The following is a 22,391-nucleotide window of genomic DNA, read 5'->3' as shown; positions in this document are numbered from 1 at the left end:
TGGTAGCGGGGCGGTCGGGTAGCCTAGTGGTTAAAGCGTTCGCTCGTGACGCCGAAGACCCGGGTTCGATTCCCGATATGGGTACAATATGTCAAGCCCATTTCTGGTGCCCCTACCGTGATATTGCTGGAATATTGCTAAAAGCGGCGTAAAACCATAGTCACTCATTATTGGTAGCGATTGAAAGCAATTTTTTAAAATCATCTAACGGTAGAAATACAAGTTTTTCATGCTGCACTGTCAAATGTTCATGTACCCTTCCCTGAGATGCACACATATTTAATTTTTCTTGCTAAACCGACCGACCTATCCAATAGAATGTATTCATTAGGTCTTTGAACGGCATTTAGAAGTGATACACATAAGGAAGAGAATTTATGGATGTAAACTTCTTTATCATGAGGCACACAACGCCAGTTTCGGAGTGTATGCATACTCCTTCATCGGGTGAATGAATGCCATGAGGCAGAGAAAAATGCAAAAGCCACCTCTTGTTATCTTATCACTTTAAACTAACAAGGGAAGCCAACTGATGATTCAGGCCGGTGATTAGTAATAGACAATAGAGGCCAACACTTTACCGTAATTAGCGCTGATGGTATAGCACAGACGAGAGGACTTAAGCTCAGTGGGAAAACAGTGCGTCACAAAACTTAATACGATATGTGAGGTTGCAGGTTCGATTCACGTCAGGGAAGTTTCATATTTAAAACAGATTTCAGACTTTTAACCATTCATCAAACACAATTGTGTTCACATCAAGAGGCAAGTTTATAAAACGTTAAATTTAACGGAATGCCCGCTCACCCGGGCATACTTAATTCTGAGGGAACAGCTCCTTTTCGGGTTTACCCGAGAAAAGTCGAACCTATATTAATAGCAGAGTGACGTCGTTAGAGGTTGATAAGGTGCATACAACAGGGGGAACGAAGGTACACAGTGACTGAATCCGCCCTACACCCTGTCACTGATACGGGTACGTCATGACCTGTAGGTAATGTCTACCACACATCAGTGGTTAAAGGCAGGAGTGGCTATTGAAAACAGTTTTACTGCTGAAGTATAAATGCCCTATTCTATAACTTGTCTGTTTGTTGTTTAACGCCACACTTAGCAATACTCTAGCTATATGACGACGGTCTGTAAACAATCGAGTCTGGACAAGAAAATCCAGTGATTGAAATCATGAGCATCGATTCACGCCATTGGAATACCATGACATGCATCGACCAAGTCTGACCACCCGATCCCGTTAGTCGCCCCCTATGACAAGCACAGTCGCTTTTATAAACACCGTTACAAGCATGGGTTGCTGAAGACCTTTTCTACGCCGGATCTTTATGGGTCCAAAAAATCAACTGCCATGTTTCTGCAGCATAATATACAACTATTGCAATAGAATTGCGATGGTTTGACAAGTACCTCCTACAATGTTGATTTTTATGTATTATTCGACCAAGCCTAACGTCCCCGAACTTCAGCAGATTGTTTTTGGAAGTTGTTAAAGAGTTAAAGGGGGTTCCTCTGCCTATTGTCTGATACAAATTGAAAATATTTTCTCAAACGATACCCAACGGGAGCGATAATCAATCAGGCAGATCACACATTGAACCCCGCTGATTCAAAGTACCTTCGCGCTAACTCCATCGGGCTCCATCTAATAGCGCAATACTGCATTTTATAATTAATTGCCAACTTGAGACGACCCGCGCCTTAGATGTATGGCATATTGTGACGGAGGTCTACAATAGCGAGAGACTGGTCTCCTTTACATGACAACGGAACTACGCTCTGCGTGTTCAAATTCATATCCGAAAGTTAAATAACGATAACGCCTTTTTAATGAGGATTAATCACGTCAGACGACTGTCGCCTTACCTCTATAGCTGATTCTCCATCTCCATCTAAACTAATTGATACATATTTCTATGCCTGTCCGAGTACAATTACTTTAGACAACCCTTCACTCACATGCGAGTATTTTTGTCTGAAGAAATTGATTGATCGTATAACTAAGCTCCTGAGAGATATTCTGGGTGTTCTGTCACCTTGCTGTTGTTTTCTATATGTACAGTATTGGGAATGAGATGGGTTTAGCGCAATCTCATTAAAATCAGATCTTAGTTCTCGCTACCGATAAACAAAGCTGAAAGTTTAGCGGTAGCGAGAACTAAGATCTGATTTTAATGAGATTGGGTTTAGCGCCGCTTTTAACAGTATTCCAGTATATCACGGCGTGTCCCTTAGCGTTGAAGAAAAGCCCCTAGTGATAATAAAATGGAGATATGGAGATTTAATACACTGGATAACAGAGGATGAGTCCGACTCCAACATCCGGATACTCGATTATACGAACGTTTCTCCAGAAAGCAAAAAACATATTTTCATGATTGTCGGTGGTTTCCAAACATAGGCTTCGGTTTTCTGTCATTGAAACATTGTTATTAATAACTGTTCCCCTGTTGTCAATTTTGCATCATTTTGTACCAGTTACATTTTGAAATGTTTTAAGTTGTTTAACAAACACTATATTGTCAACAGCTCGGGCTATGTAACCCGTTTTAAGGCGGTGTAACTCGTTATTACATGTTCAGATTGGCGTTACGGAGTTAAACTGGCGTTCTAATCTAAGTGCCAGCTTAATGTAAGATCACTTGATTCGTCTGGATACAATTAACTGCCTGATTTAAGCAATCTCAATCCGGTTATATCACAAAAACAGTAACAATAGAGCTACAATTAGGTACATAGTAACATGCCAGGCGTCAAACAATAACATATAACACGACCTTGAGGTGAGACCCATACCAATAGTCAATGAAGCGAACGAAAATAGGTTGATACCCAAGCTGGGCGTAAGGTTACACTAAATGTTCAAGTATGTAGATGGCGCTGAAAGGGTGGGATATTTGCTATAACGACCAGCCCCCACGTCGGTGTGGGTTACAGATGCCCCTCGATACACCCGCCATCTCTCAGTGGTCTCACAAGGAGACACGGTTAATGAATGCATGTGTGCCAAGATAACGGGTTAATATTTCAAAACATTGGTATCTCAAACGGCTATTTTAGTTGGCAGGTCACCACAGCCATACTTAAAATATACATGGCATCAAAGTGATACATTCTTACATGCAATGTTGTATGTATACATGCACACCATCGTGTCTTAAGAGCTACCACACTATGTATTATGTACACACTTTAAAACAGTTAATCACGCCCACTGCAACAAATGGTTACATCTGCGAAATTTATAGTTTGGTTCCAAAAAATGTGCCCGTTCTTATTATTGCGAGGCATAGGGATTGTGTCTTTCTTTGTAATTTGTGTGGCTATTTCTATTTAGTGTATACATATTCCACAGTTTGGTAGCTCACTGCAGGTTGCGTTTGGTAAGCCTGTACATAAGTGTTGACGTACAGTAACGTTTGTGTACAGATATAAAACACGTCTCATTTTTCCTTGTTTGTTATTTACCGCCGCACTCAGCAATATTCCTGCTATATGACGGTGGTCTGTAAATAATCGACTCAGGACCAGACAATCCAGTGATTGATATATTGAGCATCGATCCACGCAATTGGGATACGATGACATGCAGCAACCAAGTCAGCGAGCCTGACCACCCGATCCCGTTTGTCGCCTCTTACAAGAAGCATGGGCTGCTGAAGACCTATTGTCACCAGGATCTTCTTGGTTGTAACAACTGATAGAATTACGGAAACATTGATATTATTCATGGCCCGACGACAATACATGGATGACTCGTAATATCATAAGTTGACAGACACCAGGTAACACTATCATAACAGTTACACACGTAATACAATGAAAAACACCTCTAGCACCATTCTGGTTTCCTTCAGAAAATCACGGATTATGTTCCCATATGTCTGCAAGGCAATAATCAGCTACTGCCTATACTCCTAAACACTTCTATAGTGGGATCCCCGGGAAGCTCGTTCGTTTGTTGTTTAACATCCCACTCACGCAATATTCCAGCTATTAAACAGCAGTCAATCACTGGACCAGACAATACAGTGATTGATATCATGAGCATCGATCAACGCGATGGGATGCGATCACATGCATCAATCAAGTCACCATCCTGACAGCCCAGATCCCGTTAGTCCCCTCTTATGACAAGCATGGGTTTGCTGGGGACCCATATTCTTACCAACAATTCCAGGAAAGAATTAGTCCCTGATATTTCATTCTTGTGATGGCTGACAATATTTGTGGATTGGATGTCAAGACAATATTGCAATAGTATCATGGCGGCCTGTATATGTTGGAGTCCGGAGCAGGAAAACCCCATGCAGTATGCCACACATTAATGGACTCTATTCTGACTCAGAATCCAAACAAGACCGGAGATTCCATTTTCGTTTGTATTGTAAGTGTACCCCTGTACATATATTTTCAAGTTATGTTGCTCCCTTTCTCATCGCCATCTTTTATGTTGGTATGTTTTACAAAGCTTTACTCTAAACATTACTTTACCTTAAATACATAGCTACATGGTACAAATGAGAAGATCCTGTCTTTCCAGCTATATGACGGTGGTCTGTAAATAATCGAGTCTGGACCAGACAATCCAGTGATTGACATCATGAGCATCGATCAAATGTGATACGATGATATGCGTCAACCAAATCAGCAAGCCTGACCACCCAATCCCGTTAGTCGCCCCTGATCTTCACGGGTGGAGAGAAAATCCTGAGAAATTGTGTTTATGAATTGTATTTGAAGAAATACTTCAGTGTAGAAAATTATGTATGTGTATATTATGCATGAGATAACAAAAAAGATAATCAAAAATCCCCCAAACACATTACCTTACCTTGTCAATCATAGTCACAAAGATTGACAAACTAATCTCTCACTTTGCAGATGATTAACAAAACAAAGGTCAGGGGGCCCTTCCACTAAGCGATCCTAGCGCTACGACTGTTGTAGGTGTACGTTCAAGTAGGGGAGTTACGACCGTCTTAGCGCTAAGATCGCTGTGTGGAACGGGGCCTGTCTACCCAGTTCTCCCAGGTCAGTCCCAGTTCACCCTCATCATACACAGACAAACACATAGGGAAACACAGGGAACCTTTATTGTAATGAGATCCAAACTTTCAATCACACTAAATATAATCAACAATGTGGAATTTGCTATACAAACCACATCTGTTTCAGGCAGATACATCGCACATATACTTGTGTTTTCTCACTGTCAGGGACGACTGGTATCTATGACACACTATCTCTCAATGCAATGACTCAATATTAGACTTGTTACAGATTTGATCTCTGCTGGTACAACATCAGACCTGTTACAGCTTTTATCCCTGACAGTACAATGTCAGACATATTACAGTATGTGCCATGGTTACTGTGAGGTAGGATGAACAGCTCCTCTCCACACTGTGTTGCTGATTGAGATGTTACCATGGTTACTGGGCTATAGTGGTGTAGGCAGAAAACAGCTCCTCCCCACACTTTGTCGCTGATTGAGATGTTACCATGGTTACTGGACTAGAGTGACATAGGCAGAGAACAGCTCCTCCCCACACTGTGTCGCTGATTGAGATGTTGCCATGGTTACTGGGTTAATAGTGAAGTAGGCAGAAAATAGCTCCTCCCACACTGTGCGTCACTGATTGAGATGTTACCATGGTTACTGGGCTATAGTGAAGTAGACAGAGAACAGCTCCTCCCACACTGTGCTTCGCTGATTGAGATGTTACCATGGTTACTGTGCTACAGTGAAGCAGGCAGAGAACAGCTCCTCCCAACAATGTGTGTTGCTGATTGAGATGTTACCATGGTTACTGGGCTATAGTGAAGTAGGCAGAGAACAGCTCCTCCCCACACTGTGTGTCACTGATTGAGATGTTACCATGGTTACTGGGCTATAGTGATGTAGGCAGAGAACAGCTCCTCCCCACACTGTTTGTTGCTGATTGAGATGTTTACATGGTTACCGGGCTATAGTGAAGTAGGGAGAGAACAGCTCCCACACCGTGTCGCTGATTGATATGTTACCATGGTTACTGTGCTACAGTGAAGTAGGTAGAGAACAGCTCCTCCCCACAATGTGTGTCGCTGATTGATATGTTACCATGGTTACTGTGCTACAGTGAAGTAGGTAGAGAACAGCTCCTCCCCACACTAAATGTCGCTGTATGACCTGTTACCATGGTTACTGGACTACAGTGAAGTAGGTAGAGAACAGCTCCTCCCCACACTGAATGTCGCTGTATGACATGTTACCATGGTTACTGAACTACAGTGAAGTAGGTAGAGAACAGCTCCTCCCCACACTGAATGTCGCTGTATAACATGTTACCATGGTTACTGGACTACAGTGAAGTAGGTAGAGAACAGCTCCTCCCCACACTGAATGTCGCTGTATGACCTGTTACCATGGTTACTGGACTACAGTGAAGTAGGTAGAGAACAGCTCCTCCCCACACTGAATGTCGCTGTATGACATGTTACCATGGTTACTGGACTACAGTGAAGTAGGTAGAGAACAGCTCCTCCCCACACTGAATGTCCCGGGTTGACACCAGCACCACAACTCTCATGAGCCTGAAACAAAATACATTAATTTACCATCTGTCATTTCATATCTAAAACTAATAATTGGATATTTAAATACACTGAGTGAGAGAGTTGGGTGTTCCAGTTACATCACAGAATGTCAGCTAAATGTGGTGGAAGAGCCCCCAGTGATGCAGGTACCATGACTTGGTAAACCCCCAACCAGCTAGGGGAGGCAACTCTGCACAGCACCTTAGATAGCTTGACCACTTGTGCCTGTGCAATCTCATTAAAATCAGATCTAAGTTCTCGTTGCAGTTAAGCAAAGATCTGAGGACAGCCCATCACGGGTCATGTCAGAACGACCTTTCATCTGACCAATCAAAGCCAATATCTCACCTGTTGAGCCAATATCTCACCTGTTGAGTGTGGTTCTGCCAATATCTCACCTGTTGAGTGTGGTGCTGTCAATATCTCACCTGCTGAGTGTGGAGCTTTCAATATCTCACCTGTTGAGAGTGGTGCTGTCAATATCTCACCTGTTGAGTGTAGTGCTGTCAATATCTCACCTGTTGAGTGTGGAGCTTTCAATATCTCACCTGGTGAGAGTGGTGCTGTCAATATCTCACCTGTTGAGTGTGGTGCTGTCAATATCTCACCTGTTGAGTGTAGTGCTGTCAATATCTCAACTGTTGAGTGTAGTGCTGTCAATATCTCACCTATTGAGAATGGTGCTGTCAATATCTCACCTGTTGAGAGTGGTGCTGTCAATATCTCACCTGTTGAGAGTGGTGCTGTCAATATCTCACCTGTTGAGAGTGGTGCTGTCAATATCTCACCTGTTGAGTGTGGTGCTGTCAATACTCGCACTGAAGTGGACATTAGGGATGTATTTCCGAAGCCGAAAGGGGAAGTCACTGGGGATGTCAAACTCCTGGTAGGCAACATTGGCCGGGAACTCTGTAACAACAGAAATGGTTGTGTGACAGATGTTTCTACTCACACCTCTCTCCCCTTTGGGAATTTCAGAACAGATCCCCATTACCTAATGCTTGTTGTAAAAAATGACAAATAATTATGGTGGTCATGCTCTCTATAATGACAAGCTTACAACAAGCAGTCTCCTTTTACGGCAATCATGGGTTGCTGAAGACCTATTCTAATCCGAATCTTTCTGGGTAGACATGAATACTGATATTTACAAGTATTTATGTATCATAAGGAGGAGAATGTATGGATGTCACCTTTATTATTATGAGGAACACAACATTTTGGAGTACATGCTAAAGACGTTGACATCCATAAATTCTCTTCCTTATGTGTATCACTTCTAAATGCCTTTCAAAGACCTATTTATGTATCCTTTTCAATCAGCATGTTCTCAAAACAGACCATTTTATGGCAAGTACAATGATCATCATTGCAATCTCATTTAAATCAGATCTTAGTTCTCGCTATACTAAACAAAGATCTGAGGACATCCCATTAAGGGTCACGTCAGAACGACCTTTCATCCAGCCAATCAGAGTGTCGCTTACCAGATCATGAAAGTGACAAGTTAGAATGTGTTTCTAATCATGCAACCACAAAATATTTAACACAGGGTATTCCGAACGACAGTTATGGGTTTTATGATTATATCCATACAATCTAGACCATCTATAAGTCATTCCAGAATATTCTTCTTATCAGTTTTAATTTTTTTAATCGAGAATACGTCAAAATATCTTTTGAAGCTTAGTTGCCAGTTTGAAACTTGTGTCGTAAAACTCGAGAAAGCTGCCTTCTGATTGGCAACTGTCGATTTCTTGTCAGTCATTTCATTGGTCGGTCAAAAATCGCAAAAGGTCGTTCTGACGTGACCCGTAATGGGATGTCCTCAGATCTTTGTTTAGCGGTAGCGAAAACTAAGATCTGATTTTAATGAAATTGATCATCATTGTAAATTGTCAACGAAATGAGCATATCCTTGAACCTACTTGTAGACTGGTTGTTGACGTACTGGCCGACAGCAAGGGGATTGTGAGGGTACTCTGTCAACCACGTGGAGTCACATGACAAAATGGGGCCCATTCGATCTCGCCCATGACATGACCTGCAGAATGAACAATCAGGAATTGGTAGTCTGCATTGTCCAAAGCATATTATAGAAAGTGTACTCAGTAACAATAAGATCATTGCACTAAAGTATTTAGTCAGCTCAGTGTTAGCACTTTGATATATGTTTGCTTTGTGATAATTGTGACATGTTTAATCTGGTCACATTACTGTACAGAATATGAAAAGGGATGAAACTACCTCACTTGTAAATGAATTTCGACAAGTTCTTGTCATTTCCATCGATAAGGACTCCATCTATACATCGAAATATGAAAGGATTTCCCAGACTTTGGAAAAAAATTGGTTCATATTGCTCATAAACTGCCCCTGAAAAAAAAAGGCTTTGTAAAAATAAAAAACATTTTGGTTGACAACAGCATAGCGAACATAACGCACAATTTATATTAACATGAGTACATTCAATCGTCTTGCAATAATGATATCCTGAGAATTTACTAATAATGAAGAAATGTAACGGAGAATTTCAAGCATGATGTAAAATTGGATAAGAAAATGCAGTGTATTTAGCACAGATGTATATCAATAGAAACTGCCCTCACCGGGGTACATGGACACGATGGTCCCAGCTGGGACTGTCCCCCGCGTCACAAACACCCCCTGCCCCCCACCCTCCAACAGACTACACCCTCTCTCAGTCACAAAACCAAGTTCTTTCATCATGATGTCAAGGTTTTCCTTGAATACTGTGTGTCCGTCCCTGAATACTGTGTGTTCATCCTTGACATGTGATTTTTCTTTATCATGAAGGTTTATGAAGAAAGCTTTCAGAAAGTTGTTGACAGCCTTGTTGGAAATAATAGCATCGTCTGTTCCTTTTGGTACTGCTCTCACAGATCTAAGTGGACAACAAAAATATCGTTACGACACAACTTCACTATTTGACTTCACATGCAGACCACACAAACTCAATATATTTTGAGGAGTTGTCACTGGTTATTACAATAACATTCAATACTGGATGTCATCTGTCTCTTTCTCCATGAATTCTGTCATCTTTATATTTCGGCATGTTATGTAATCTTAAGATTAGACAGTCACAAGTCTCTCGTCGCTGATTGCTACTAGCATGCCAGCTCTCAACTGATCAGTAGAGTTTGTCTATGTTGAGAGTGGCTACTGCACCACTGTAAAGTGCTGGCATAAATTGATCAAGTCAACTTAAGAATCAGGGCGGTGGGGTAGCCTAGTGGTTAAAGCATTTGCTCATCACGTTGAAGGCTTGGGTTCGATTCCCGTCATGGGTACAATGTGTGAAGATCATTTCTGGGGTCCCCCCTCATAATATTGGTGGAATATTACGAAAAGCGGCTTAAAACCATACTCACACAATTTAAGAACATTTTATGGATTGAATGTAATTGACCTGTACTGAAAGCTGTGGCAACTGTATCTACTCTACTCATATGTTCATACTTGAAAACCAGTTTTTATATGTCACTGATATTAAAGAATGATGGAGGAGCGGGTATCAGCAGCTAGCCGTACAGCTAGATCAACACCACCATAATTAAGCAGCTGGTAATAGTGGATAAATCACTAGATTGGTTGGTGTATATCAATTATCAGGGGGCTTAGATGCTTATGCTTATTGTTACCAATTCATTTCCCTCACTTTTTTCAACAACTTCTTTACTACAGATGGTGTGAACAAATTACGAAATGTGTACTGCAAACTTGATTGGTCGATCTTGATTACATAGACATTTCTACTACCACATTCTACGTTAAGTGGTTCTTTTAGGGGATGACAACACATGAATCATTTGTGGTAAGTAACAACCTGTCCTTCAGATTCAAAGCTATCCATGGGACAAAACGATACTTGTATTGTTTCCATTTGTTGACTACACTCTTTATCATGTCGCGAATGTATCATGGGGGCTGACATATTGCAGGGTCGCAGTGAATATCAATTCCTATTGGTTATCTTCATATCAAGGGGAATAACCGTAATCATATCCGGTGAAAAGAAAATTCAGAAACCATAATTTCGTCATGCCAAGTGGAGAAATGGAGAAAAAAGAAGATCTAAACGAACGCATAGAAACGTTCATTAATGAGACGAAACAAGGGTAATGTCCAAAAAAGAGGAATTAAGACACGTACTTTACCTAACATCAATCTGTTGATATCTAGATCAATGTTGTTCTTCACAAATTCAGACATATGGGGAATTTTACAACTTGATTAAAAAATGTAAATTGAGCAAACCAAAGACGTATATAGATACTTCTTTTGGCAAACAAAATTGTCAATATGACTGTATCATGTACATGTATATTTTGTGTTTATGCAGTGATTCGTTTAACCCCTCCCCGTAATAAATGACCGGCCCCTAAGTCGATTTTTAGTAGTCTACTGGTTGACAATGACAGAAAAACAAATTCTTACTTTTGCAGGTTGACACAAGGTTCCTATGATGTTGCATGTAAAACCGTCAACTTGCTTATGCGGATCATCTCATTGACAAAATGGTCTAATGCAAAGTGAGTAGATCTTCGGACATGTAAAAGCTGAAAACATTCACTCATCGGGGGTAAACACTACTGGTCATACCCAACTGGTGTGTGTATCTATTCCTGCTGATGTTCCTATGTTCCGATGCACCTCAATATTAGGCTATCATGTAGAAACTGAAGTCTTTAAAACAATAATAATATATTCCCAAATATCCTGATATTAACTGTAAAACTGCATGTATACAAGTTCAGTATCACTTTCTATTTAAGTGACAAAGTCTATTGTTATGATGTCCTTGATGACAAAATATAGTTTACCAGATCTGTAATAGATGTCCTTTTGATGTTCATAAATATCATGAACTTCTGCGTAACAAATATTCACTATGTTTCCATTTTCAACAGAGAATTGATGGAGGTAATCCGAGGAGAAGGAAAGCGTTTGATGTCAGCAGAGGCGACAGAAACAGTTATTGGTAACATGGTGCGAAGAATACTCAAAATTATTCGTGAGGAGTATGCAAGGTATGTGTTATCACAGTGAAGGGGTTACTTTTGACCATTGCTTGGCCTAGTCAAGTTTATGTAATCTGAAAGAATATTCACTCAGTGTGTTGTAGTCTAGTGGTTAAAGTGATAGCTTGTCACACCAAAGATCTGGGTTTGATTACCGCTAAACAAAGATCTGAGGACATCCCATTAGGGGTCACATCAGAACGACCTTTCATCCGACCAATCAGAGCATCGCTTACCAGATTTTGAAAGTGAATGTCGGAATGTGATTTCTAATCATGCAACCTCGAAAACTTTAACTCCGAATGATTGTTACGGGTTTAACGACTGCATCCATAGTATATTACAATCTAGACCATCTATTAGCCATTCCAGGATGTTCTTTTGTTCAGGTTTCAAATTTGTAATCAAGAATTTGTCAAAATATATTTCGAAGCGTAGTCGCCAATTTGAAATTAGTTCTGTAAAGCACGAGAAAGCTGCCTTCTGATTGGTCATTCCATTGGTCGGTCAAAGTTCGCGCAAGGTCGGTCTGACGTGACCTGTAATGGGATGTCCTCAGATCTTTGTTTAGCGGTAGCGAGAACTAAGATCTGATTTTAATGAGATTGATTTTTGTTGTTGTTGAAATATCACTTGATCATGTTGATATCAAATGCCTGAAAGTGAGAGTGTTTTGTTAAATATCATTAGTTTTGGATTATACTAAAATTCGAAAAGGTAAATGAGTGATTTTGTTTGTAAAGAGTTTGAAATATGACAGCCTTGTTTGCTTTGCTTCCCTGCAGTAGATGGTGATATTCAGGTTTGTTTTTCATGAAATGTGGTTATTTTGTGTTCAGAACAGCCCAAGGTCGGTCAGAAGAAGGGGACCCACAGGAATCCCTTCATGTGAGCACTGTTTTATATCGTGACGTGATAGGCTAATACAATTGGTTTCTTGTTACACAGATTGTTTGGTTAACATCGCAAAGTCCGGGTGACAAACAGAGATGTTTTAGGATAGATCTAAGGTTTATTTCCTAATCATCAGCTCTTGAAATAGGGGTGAAAAACATAAAATACAAACACAAAGATATTTAAAACAGTATTTTAACTCTCTATTTTAAGAGACTTAGTTGTTAGGTAGACATCCTACTGGTACCATGGATACAGCTGGATCTGAAAATTGAGCATATATTTTTTTATTATCCCCCGCCGCGCGAAAGCGCGAAGCGGGGGATATAGTATTCACGACCGTCCGTACGTCCGTCCGTCCGTCCGTCCGTCCGTACGTCCCACCTGTTTGTTGCCGCGATATCTCAAGAACTAAACACTGGATTGTCTTCATATTTGGAACTATGGTGTATATACAGACTCCGCAGACACCAGTCGGTTTTGGTGACCTTGACCCCATTTTCAAGGTCACAGCAGGCATATCTGCTTTTGGAGTTGGAAAACGGTGTTGCCGCAATATCTCAAGAACTAATCTCTGGATTGTCTTCATATTTGGAACTATGGTGTATATACAGACTCTGCAGACACCAGTTGGTTTTAGTGACCTTGACCCCATTTTCAAGGTCACAGCAGGCATATCTGCTTTTGGAGTTGGAAAACGGTGTTGCCGCAATATCTCAAGAACTAATCTCTGGAATGTCTTCATATTTGGAACTATGGTGTATATACAGACTCCGCAGACACCAGTCGGTTTTGGTGACCTTGACCCCATTTTCAAGGTCACAGCAGGCATATCTGCTTTTGGAGTTGGAAAACGGTGTTGCCGCAATATCTCAAGAACTAAACACTGGATTGTCTTCATATTTGGAACTATGGTGTATATACAGACTCCGCAGACACCAGTCAGTTTTGGTGACCTTGACCCCATTTTCAAGGTCACAGCAGGCAAATTTGCTTTTGGAGTTGGAAAACAGTGTTGCCGCGATATCTCAAGAACTAATCTCTGGATTGTCTTCATATTTGGTACTATGGTGTATATACAGACTCTGCAGACACCAGTCGGTTTTCGTGACCTTAAATTAATTTTCAAGGTAACATTAACTTAATTTTCAAGGTAACAGACTCCGCAGACACCAGTTGGTTTTGGTGACCTTGACCCCATTTTCAAGGTCACAGCAGGCATATCTGCTTTTGGAGTTGGAAAACGGTGTTGCCGCAATATTGGTGACCTTGACCCCATTTTCAAGGTCACAGCAGGCATATCTGCTTTTGGAGTTGGAAAACGGTGTTGCCGCAATATCTCAAGAACTAAACACTGGATTGTCTTCATATTTGGAACTATGGTGTATATACAGACTCCGCAGACACCAGTCAGTTTTGGTGACCTTGATCCCATTTTCAAGGTCACAGCAGACAAATCTGCTTTTAGAGTTGGAAAACAGTGTTGCCGCGATATCTCAAGAACTAAACACTGGATTGTCTTCATATTTGGAACTATGGTGTATATACAGACTCCGCAGACACCAGTCGGTTTTGGTCACCTTGATCCCATTTTCAAGGTCACAGCAGGCAAATCTGCTTTTGGAGTTAGAAAACAGTGTTGCCGCGATATCTCAAGAACTAATCGCTGGATTGTCTTCATATTTGGAACTATAGTGTATATACAGACACCGCATACACCTGTCAGATTTGGTGACCTTGACCCCATTTTCAAGGTCACAGCAGGCAAATCTGTTTTTGGAGTTGGAAAACGGTGTTGCCACAATATCTCAAGAACTAATCGCTGGATTGTCTTCATATTTGGTACTATGGTGTACACTCTGTGACAAATACTTGTGGTAATTGTTTTTAAACCTTGTAGCGTTTACAGGAGCAACTTGATTGTAAGTGTAATATTTTTTATATTATTTGTACGTTCTATTGATTTACAGAAATTGCTGTTAGCTGAGGGACAAATTGATGACTACAGTGTATATATTCCAACATTAAAAGTAAGAGGATGCCTTTTAATCATAGAATCAATTTAATGTTATATTGTCGAAATGTCTTCTTCATGATTATATCAAAGAAGTAAGGTTAACCCTGAAGCTGATATTCTACTTGCCTTCTTATTCCATTATATCCCATGACATTCTGTTCCTTCTTGTCATTTGATAAGATACTGTTAACACTTTCCACGCTGCCAAGGCCTACAATGCCATAACTGATTTCTGTTGCAACAGTGAACCTATCAGTGTCAATCTGCCTGTATAAGATATGGAATAACTGGAGTACATCTTCAAAAATAATTGTTGTTCTGTTCTTGTAGGCCTCGATTATTGAAGCTATTGGAGAACTCAGATCAGAACTGGAAACAAGGTAGGTGGTGTATACGGGTGGTGGGTGGTGTATGCGGGTGGTGTATGCGGGTGGTGGGTGGTGTATACGGGTGGTGTATGTGGTGTATGCGGGTGGTGCATACAGGTGATGTATGCGGGTGGTGTATACGGTTGGTGGGTGGTGTATACGGGTGGTGTATGTGGTGTATACAGGTGGTGTATGCGGGTGGTGCATACGGGTGATGTATGCGGGTGGTGTATATGGGTGGTGGGTGGTGTATGCGGGTGGTGTATACGGGTGGTGGGTGGTGTATGCGGGTGGTGTATGCTGGTGGTGTATACGGGTGGTGGGTGGTGTATGCGGATGGTGTATACAGGTAGTGGGTGGTGTATGCGGGTGGTGTATACGGGTGGTGGGTGGTGTATACAGGTGGTGGGTGGTGTATGCGGGTGGTGTATACGGGTGGTGGGTGGTGTATACGGGTGGTGGGTGGTGTATACGGGTGGTGTATGTGGTGTATACGGGTTATGTATGCGGGTGGTGTATACGGGTGGTGGGTGGTGTATGCGGGTGGTGTATACGGGTGGTGGGTGGTGTATACGGGTGGTGTATGTGGTGTATGCGGGTGATGTATGCGGGTGGTGTATACGGGTGGTGTATACAGGTGGTGGGTGGTGTATGCGGGTGGTGTATGCGGGTGGTGTATGCGGGTGGTGTATACGGGTGGTGGGTGGTGTATGCGGGTGGTGTATGCGGGTGGTGTATACGGGTGGTGTATGCGGGTGGTGTATGCAGGTGGTGTGTGGTGTATACGGGTGGTGGGTGGTGTATACGGGTGGTGTATACGGGTGGTGGGTGGTGTATATGGTGTATGCGGGTGGTGTATACGGGTGGTGTATACGGGTGGTGGGTGGTGTATACGGGTGGTGGGTGGTGTATGCGGGTGGTGTATACTGGTGGTGGGTGGTGTATGCGGGTGGTGTATGCGGGTGGTGGGTGGTGTATACGGGTGGTGGGTGGTGTATACGGGTGGTGTATGTGGTGTATGCGGGTGGTGTATACGGGTGGTGGGTGTTGTATGCGGGTGGTGGGTGGTGTATACGGGTGGTGTATACGGGTGGTGGGTGGTGTATACGGGTGGTGGGTGGTGTATGCGGGTGGTGTATACGGGTGGTGGGTGGTGTATGCGGGTGGTGGGTGGTGTATACGGGTGGTGTATGCGGGTGGTGGGTGGTGTATCTGGGTGGTGTATGCGGGTGGTGGGTGGTGTATACGGGTGGTGTATGTGGTGTATGCGGGTGGTGTATACGGGTGGTGGGTGGTGTATGCGGGTGGTGTATATGGGTGGTGGGTGGTGTATGCGGGTGGTGGCTGGTGTATATGGGTGGTGTATACGGGTTGTGGGTGGTGTATACGGGTGGTGGGTGGTGTATGCGGGTGGTGTATACGGGTGGTGGGTGGTGTATGCGGGTGGTGTATACGGGTGGTGGGTGGTGTATGCGGGTGGTGGGTGGTGTATACGGATGGTGGGTGGTGTATGCGGGTGGTGTATACGGGTGGTGTATGCGGGTGGTGGGTGGTGTATACGGGTGGTGGGTGGTGTATGCAGGTGGTGTATACGGGTGGTGGGTGGTGTATACGGGTGGTGGGTGGTGTATGCGGGTGGTGTATACGGGTGGTGGGTGGTGTATGCGGGTGGTGTTTACGGGTGGTGTATGCGGGTGGTGTATGCGGGTGGTGTAAACGGGTGGTGTATGCGGGTGGTGTATGCGGGTGGTGGGTGGTGAATGCGGGTGGTGTATACGGGTGGTGGGTGGTGAATGCGGGTGGTGTATACGGGTGGTGGGTGGTGTATGCGGGTGGTGTATACGGGTGGTGGGTGGTGTATGCAGGTGGTGTATACGGGTGGTGGGTGGTGTATACAGGTGGTGGGTGGTGTATACGGGTGGTGTATATTGCAACTTATGTTTAGACTGTTTGAATGGTAGGGCTGGGACGGGTAACTGGGGTACCCAGGTCGGGTGGGTACTGAGTAGGACCCAGGTACCCACAGGACTACCCGGACCCGTGGTTAGTCATGTGATATATTGTTTAATGACAAAAATTATCTTGAACTCTATGGTTACACTACAAGCCGCTAATGTTCGCATTTCTTTCTGACTATGCACCCATTCCTTCTGATTTTTTCATATGGTTGAATAAAGATATAACTTAATTCAACTTCAGTGTATGAATGACCAGATTGTTCAATACATGTATCTAAATACGTTTTGTCAGGGCTATGCTAAAATTGTTACCAATCGGACATTTTGAGACATCTCCTGAGACCAACAGTGGGTACCCGGGTCGGGTCGGGTAATAGGGGGATGGGTACCTGGGTAGTAAATTTGGACTCAGCCCTAACGAATGGATACCTCTCCTTCAACCGAGTATCAGGATATGTTTCAATGAAATATAATCATTACAGATTGAAATGAATGTGTATAAAACTTTTTCCTATCAATACTTTGAGTTAAGGTTTGTGTGATCAATACACATGATAAAATCTCTCAAGGTATAATATGTGGGGTTGTCACGATTCATCACAAATTTAACCTGGCAATACTATGCATAACCTACAATTGTATCGTTTCATAATCTAATTCTGTATTAATGTGTCAAAGTAATATTCACAGCATTTAGAGCCCGTGAAGATCTGGGGTAGAATAGGTCTTCAGCAACCCATGTTTGTCGTAAGAGGCGACTATTAGGATCGGGTGGTCAGGCTCACTGACTTGGTTGATGCATGTCATCGTATCCCAATTATGTGGATTGATGCTCAAGATGTCAGTCACTGGATTGTCTGGTCCAGACTAGATTATTTACAGACTGCAATCATATAGCTGGAATATGGAGTGTGGGGTTAAACAACCAACCAACCAACCAACATAATAACCTGGTGTGATAACTAGTCTGAAACAAAATATTATCAATTAACTGGCGAATGGCAACCTCTTATTACCCTGGCCACAAGGAACACTGAGAATGTCACACAAAAGAGATGAAAATTAAGTATCACAACTAAGGTTTGTGATCTGTATTGATACATATAGTAAGACCCATGTACTCAGAAATATTTCTCTGATTCTGTCTTTCAGTGCTGACAACATCGCTACACAAGCTCTTGAACACATTCACTCTAATGAGGTTATTATGACAGCTGGGAAGTCAAAAACTGTCGAAGCTTTCTTAAAGGTAGCAGTCTTTCTTTGGATTTGTATAGGACTGTATGATACACATTGTTATTATATGAAGTGTTTCTTGATAGAAGAGTACAGCCTCCCTGGTCTAGAGGTAGAGCGTCCGCCCGGAGAACGGAAGGTCCTCAGTTCGATCCCCGGCTGTGTCATACCAAAAGACGTTAAAACGATGGTACTTGTTGTAGAAGGACTGGTCTTCTCAGAGTCAGTATACTGTGTCTGAGTGGGGTATTGATGCTAAAACTATGGCATGGTATCTCAGGGGGCTAGCACTATTAAATCGGCATTAGTCTGGACTAGTACAAGCAGCCACACACACAAACACACACACGAAACATACACACACATGCACGTCGCTATGTAAGTGCAACAATCTTGAACGTGACATTCCACCTCACCGTTTGATAGAAAGGTCATGATGCTCAATATTGGACACATAATAACCTTTGTCATGCCATTCCGCATGTTGACTTTCACACCAGACCATGGATGACCTCGCACTACTGTACACACATTGTTTCCAAAAGCCTTGATTCAGCAACTAGAACACATCATTTAGGAAATATGTGCAATAGACTGGGACAGGGGTTTACGTTGTGATCATACGAGTACCGGTATTGGTTTGTTTCCCAGGATGCAGCACGGAAGAGGAAGTTCCAGGTGATCGTCGTTGAGTGTGCACCTTTCTACCATGTAAGTGCTTTCTCTTTTTTTTTGTCAATAATATCGTTGGAAACCAGGATTAATTTGATACCTCCTCCCCTTCCCCCCCAGAGAAGAGAAGATATATTTGTCAGTCTTTCTATATCAAGGACATGCACCCTTTTCCTGGTTTGAGACTCTACCATTAAACAACTGAGAATTGATTTTGTCCTGGCTATTAAAACATCTACCATGGAAGTTTAAACAGTCCAAGCATAAACCTTTGCTGCACAATAATTCTGGGCCCACATCTTGCTGACACTCAAGCCAAGTCACTATCAAGACATTGAGTGTATTATATTCCTGTTCAGGGCCAACAGCTTGCTGTAACTCTAGCCAGTGGCTATCAAGACATTCAGTGTATTATATTCCTGTTCAGGGCCAACAGCTTGCTGTAACTCTGGCCAAGTCACTATCAAGACATTCAGTGTATTATATTCCTGTTCAGGGCCAACAGCTTGCTGTAACTCTAGCCAGTGGCTATCAAGACATTCAGTGTATTATATTCCTGTTCAGGGCCAACAGCTTGCTGTAACTCTGGCCAAGTCACTATCAAGACATTCAGTGTATTATATTTCTGTTCAGGGCCAACAGCTTGCTGTAACTCTAGCCAGTGGCTATCAAGACATTCAGTGTATTATATTCCTGTTCAGGGCCAACAGCTTGCTGTAACTCTAGCCAGTGGCTATCAAGACATTCAGTGTATTATATTCCTGTTCAGGGCCAACAGCTTGCTGTAACTCTAGCCAGTGGCTATCAAGACATTCAGTGTATTATATTCCTGTTCAGGGCCAACAGCTTGCTGTAACTCTGGCCAAGTCGGGTATCGAGACGACGGTCATCACGGACTCCGCAGTGTTTGCCATCATGTCGAGGGTCAACAAGGTCATCATCGGCACCCACACTGTCATGGCCAATGGAGGGTGAGTTGACTACATCATTTTAATAATTATGTCATAAGGCAAGAATTATCAAAAATTGTTGAAATGGTTCCATCTTGACTCTTACCATTGATTACTGGAGAATAAACAACATAGTATTACTGAAGGATGGAGGATGAGGGTAATCATTAGTCTGTATAAAAGTTTTATGTTACCGTTATATTCACATTTGATTGGCTGCACTATTGAGAAATGGCAGAAAGCTATAGTTCGCGTCTGAGTGTTTATTGTGTCAGCAGCTGACAGTGTCAGGATCAAAACCTCCATGAGCAGTAGGGATGGGACGATGCACCAACTGTACCATCTGATAAGTATCATGATACCTTACTCACGATCCGATATGCATCACGATACTTGCGTGTGCTCTTATCTGTGGTGCCTAAGCCATCTTTTTCATAGAGAGGATGGCCAAATAATACCTGGCACACTGAAGATTTACAGTTGGCAGTGTCAAGTATGGAACAACAAATGAAAATATGTATGTTTTCACTATTAACTTGCGCTACTGATTAGTGTTTAGTGGAACAGTTATTAAAGCAAACATGTAAGGTCTGAATCAATATTTTTTACTTAGTGTGCGACTGTGATCGATACTTGTATCGAGAAGTAAAACAATCGCGATCCACCGATGCATCGGTCCCGCCACCAATGAGCAGTGGTGTAGTTTTTACAAAATGTATCTTGGGTAATAAACGCAACTCATCATACTTCTGAATGTAGCTTGTGTCTCGTTTTGAAACAGTGTTATGATTGTTGATGTGATGAAATGTCAGTGTCGCCTGGCTGGTAGGGTGTCATGGAACACACACAGTGTGATGTCAATCACTGGTTTCTCACACCTCAGGTACCCAACATATTAATTGTCCATTCCATTGTGATAAATACTGTAGACCAATTCTATTTAGTCCTTCTCACCAACATCTAAATGCCAGTCAAAGCAGTTATTTTGTTTCAGGTTAAAAGCCATTAATGGGAGTCATGCAATTGCCCTAGCTGCCAAGCACTACTCTGTCCCTGTAAGTATCTGGTGGTAGGAATCAGACACATGTCACACACGCAGGCCTTTACCTGGACTTACGAAACTGGGGGACCAGGGGACCAGGGGACCCCCAATAACTACTTTTATTAGGGTCCTTGCAGGCAATATGAGGGCCCTGTAAAGTAATGTAATGGTGTAGTGTACTGTACGTTTAGATCATTACTGTAGAGCCTGGACTGAATCAATGATCAAGAGACAGTGGTCACGATGGATGGATGACATAAGACGCCCATTACTGCTATTGATGCAGATAATGAATATCACTGTGCATCCCTCGGGACACAGCATCTATGTTATCTGCGTCCATTCTCTACATGTGTGTGTACTGGACGTACATATGTGCGACGCATAAAACCCTGCACATCTGTGTGTTAACATGTCAGATAACGACTTCTTTCACCTGTCATATTGATGAAATCTTAATTTACCGGTGTAGTTCAGTTTTGATTTGTTGAAGACAAATGTCTTCATTAATTAAAAGGTAAGGCGATCTGTTTTTGTGTTGTTCTTGTATATGTAACTCTTCCATGCAATTATTATGATAAATGTTGGTGTTTTCGTCCCCAGCTGATTGTGTGTGCAGCCATGTTCAAACTCTCTCCGCAGTATCTCTGCTCATATGACCAGGTGTGTAGAGTTGTCTCCCTTTCTTCTAAAGATGTTTTTTGTCTAACACGTTATATTTGGGATAACACTTGCTCTGTAAAGTACAGATTTTAGTACTTTTTTGGGTTGAGTCCCATCCAGGATTCGAACCCACACTGCCAGAGTGAGGCACCTAATCGCCAGCATACAAGTCAGCGATCTAACTCACTCAGTCACTGAGGCTTCCACAAAAATGAAAGTAGTCTAGATCACATACTTTGTGTAACCCTCTGACAAGTTTAAGTTGGAACAGCTACCATGGCTGAAAGCTAGGAACACACAATTCCATTTAGAAAGTGGTCAATTGTAACAATATTATATTTGGGATAACACTTCCTCAGTTATACTTGTCAGAGGGGTACACAAAGGATGTGCTCTAGACTACCAGTTGTTTGACATTTGACCATTTTCTAAATGGCATTGTGTGTTCCTTGTTTTTTCTAGATTGTGAAACGTTGGTGATCAGGGATTAATAGAGACTAAATTATACTGTTGTATATTTGTAATCATGTTAAAACTATAAAAAATGGCAAAGTAAACATTTGTATGTTTTCTTTCAATGTAGGATGCCTTCAACAAGTTCGTGAGTCCTCACAGTGTTATGAAGTTCTCCGAGGGAGAGATCCTTGCCAAAGTCCATGTACAGAACCCAGTGTTCGACTACGTCCCACCAGAACTTGTCACTCTGTTTATCTCAAATATGTAAGTAGATACCCCTGGTTATGTGATTCTCTTCAGTCTAATGTCAGTTGATATCCGGAGTCATTTTAGGATTTAACGCCAACTTCTGCTCCAGTCATTTTCGTGGACTGTGATATCCAGTTTGGGATTGCTATTTTCTTTTCACGGGATAGGGAAAACTGACTGTAAGGGATGTTTTCTGTATCAAACAAAACTGGTCCCGTGAAGATTCCGGGTTAGAATTGGTTTTCAGGAA

At 42.3% G+C, this 22,391-nt stretch overlaps 2 protein-coding genes and 1 pseudogene across 2 annotated transcripts in view; 2 read left to right on the top strand and 1 right to left on the bottom strand.

The window, feature by feature from the left end:
* Nucleotides 1-5,185: 5,185 nt before the first annotated feature.
* LOC139479104 (SET domain-containing protein 9-like) lies at nucleotides 5,186-10,526 on the bottom strand. Its single transcript, XM_071261870.1, has 6 exons — nucleotides 10,442-10,526; nucleotides 9,201-9,496; nucleotides 8,844-8,967; nucleotides 8,520-8,635; nucleotides 7,380-7,500; nucleotides 5,186-6,588 (listed from the first exon to the last, which is right to left on the bottom strand). The coding sequence occupies exons 1-6, from the start codon at nucleotides 10,519-10,521 to the stop codon at nucleotides 6,501-6,503; spliced, it is 825 nt and encodes a 274-aa protein (XP_071117971.1). The 5' UTR covers nucleotides 10,522-10,526; the 3' UTR covers nucleotides 5,186-6,500.
* A 92-nt stretch (nucleotides 10,527-10,618) lies between these two features.
* LOC139478464 (translation initiation factor eIF2B subunit beta-like) overlaps nucleotides 10,619-22,391 on the top strand; it is a 13,995-nt gene continuing 2,222 nt past the window's right edge. Inside the window, exons 1-12 of the mRNA XM_071260932.1 lie at nucleotides 10,619-10,733; nucleotides 11,061-11,147; nucleotides 11,526-11,645; nucleotides 12,476-12,524; nucleotides 14,501-14,560; nucleotides 14,878-14,927; nucleotides 18,026-18,122; nucleotides 18,761-18,820; nucleotides 19,619-19,752; nucleotides 20,726-20,786; nucleotides 21,377-21,436; nucleotides 22,020-22,156. Coding sequence (XP_071117033.1) covers nucleotides 10,657-10,733; nucleotides 11,061-11,147; nucleotides 11,526-11,645; nucleotides 12,476-12,524; nucleotides 14,501-14,560; nucleotides 14,878-14,927; nucleotides 18,026-18,122; nucleotides 18,761-18,820; nucleotides 19,619-19,752; nucleotides 20,726-20,786; nucleotides 21,377-21,436; nucleotides 22,020-22,156 — 992 coding nt within the window. The 5' untranslated portion in view covers nucleotides 10,619-10,656. The remainder of the gene's footprint in view (nucleotides 10,734-11,060; nucleotides 11,148-11,525; nucleotides 11,646-12,475; nucleotides 12,525-14,500; nucleotides 14,561-14,877; nucleotides 14,928-18,025; nucleotides 18,123-18,760; nucleotides 18,821-19,618; nucleotides 19,753-20,725; nucleotides 20,787-21,376; nucleotides 21,437-22,019; nucleotides 22,157-22,391) is intronic.
* LOC139478332 (uncharacterized) lies at nucleotides 15,036-17,360 on the top strand (annotated as a pseudogene).

Source organism: Haliotis cracherodii, unplaced genomic scaffold (genome assembly GCF_022045235.1).
Source record: "Haliotis cracherodii isolate W230 unplaced genomic scaffold, xgHalCrac1.p SCAF_4, whole genome shotgun sequence".
NCBI lineage: Eukaryota > Metazoa > Mollusca > Gastropoda > Lepetellida > Haliotidae > Haliotis > Haliotis cracherodii.
This window is presented reverse-complemented; position numbering and strand designations above follow the sequence as displayed.

Bases quoted from the DNA above. Each gene is read 5' to 3' on its own strand.
- LOC139479104 (XM_071261870.1), bottom strand. From the start codon at position 10,521: ATGATAAAGAGTGTAGTCAACAAATGGAAACAATACAAGTATCGTTTT. The intron at 9,497-10,441 runs GTTGTTACTTAC...TTGTCCACTTAG, and splicing joins GCTTTGAATCTGAAGGACAG to ATCTGTGAGAGCAGTACCAA. The intron at 7,501-8,519 runs GTAGGTTCAAGG...CTGTTGTTACAG, and splicing joins CGTCAACAACCAGTCTACAA to AGTTCCCGGCCAATGTTGCC.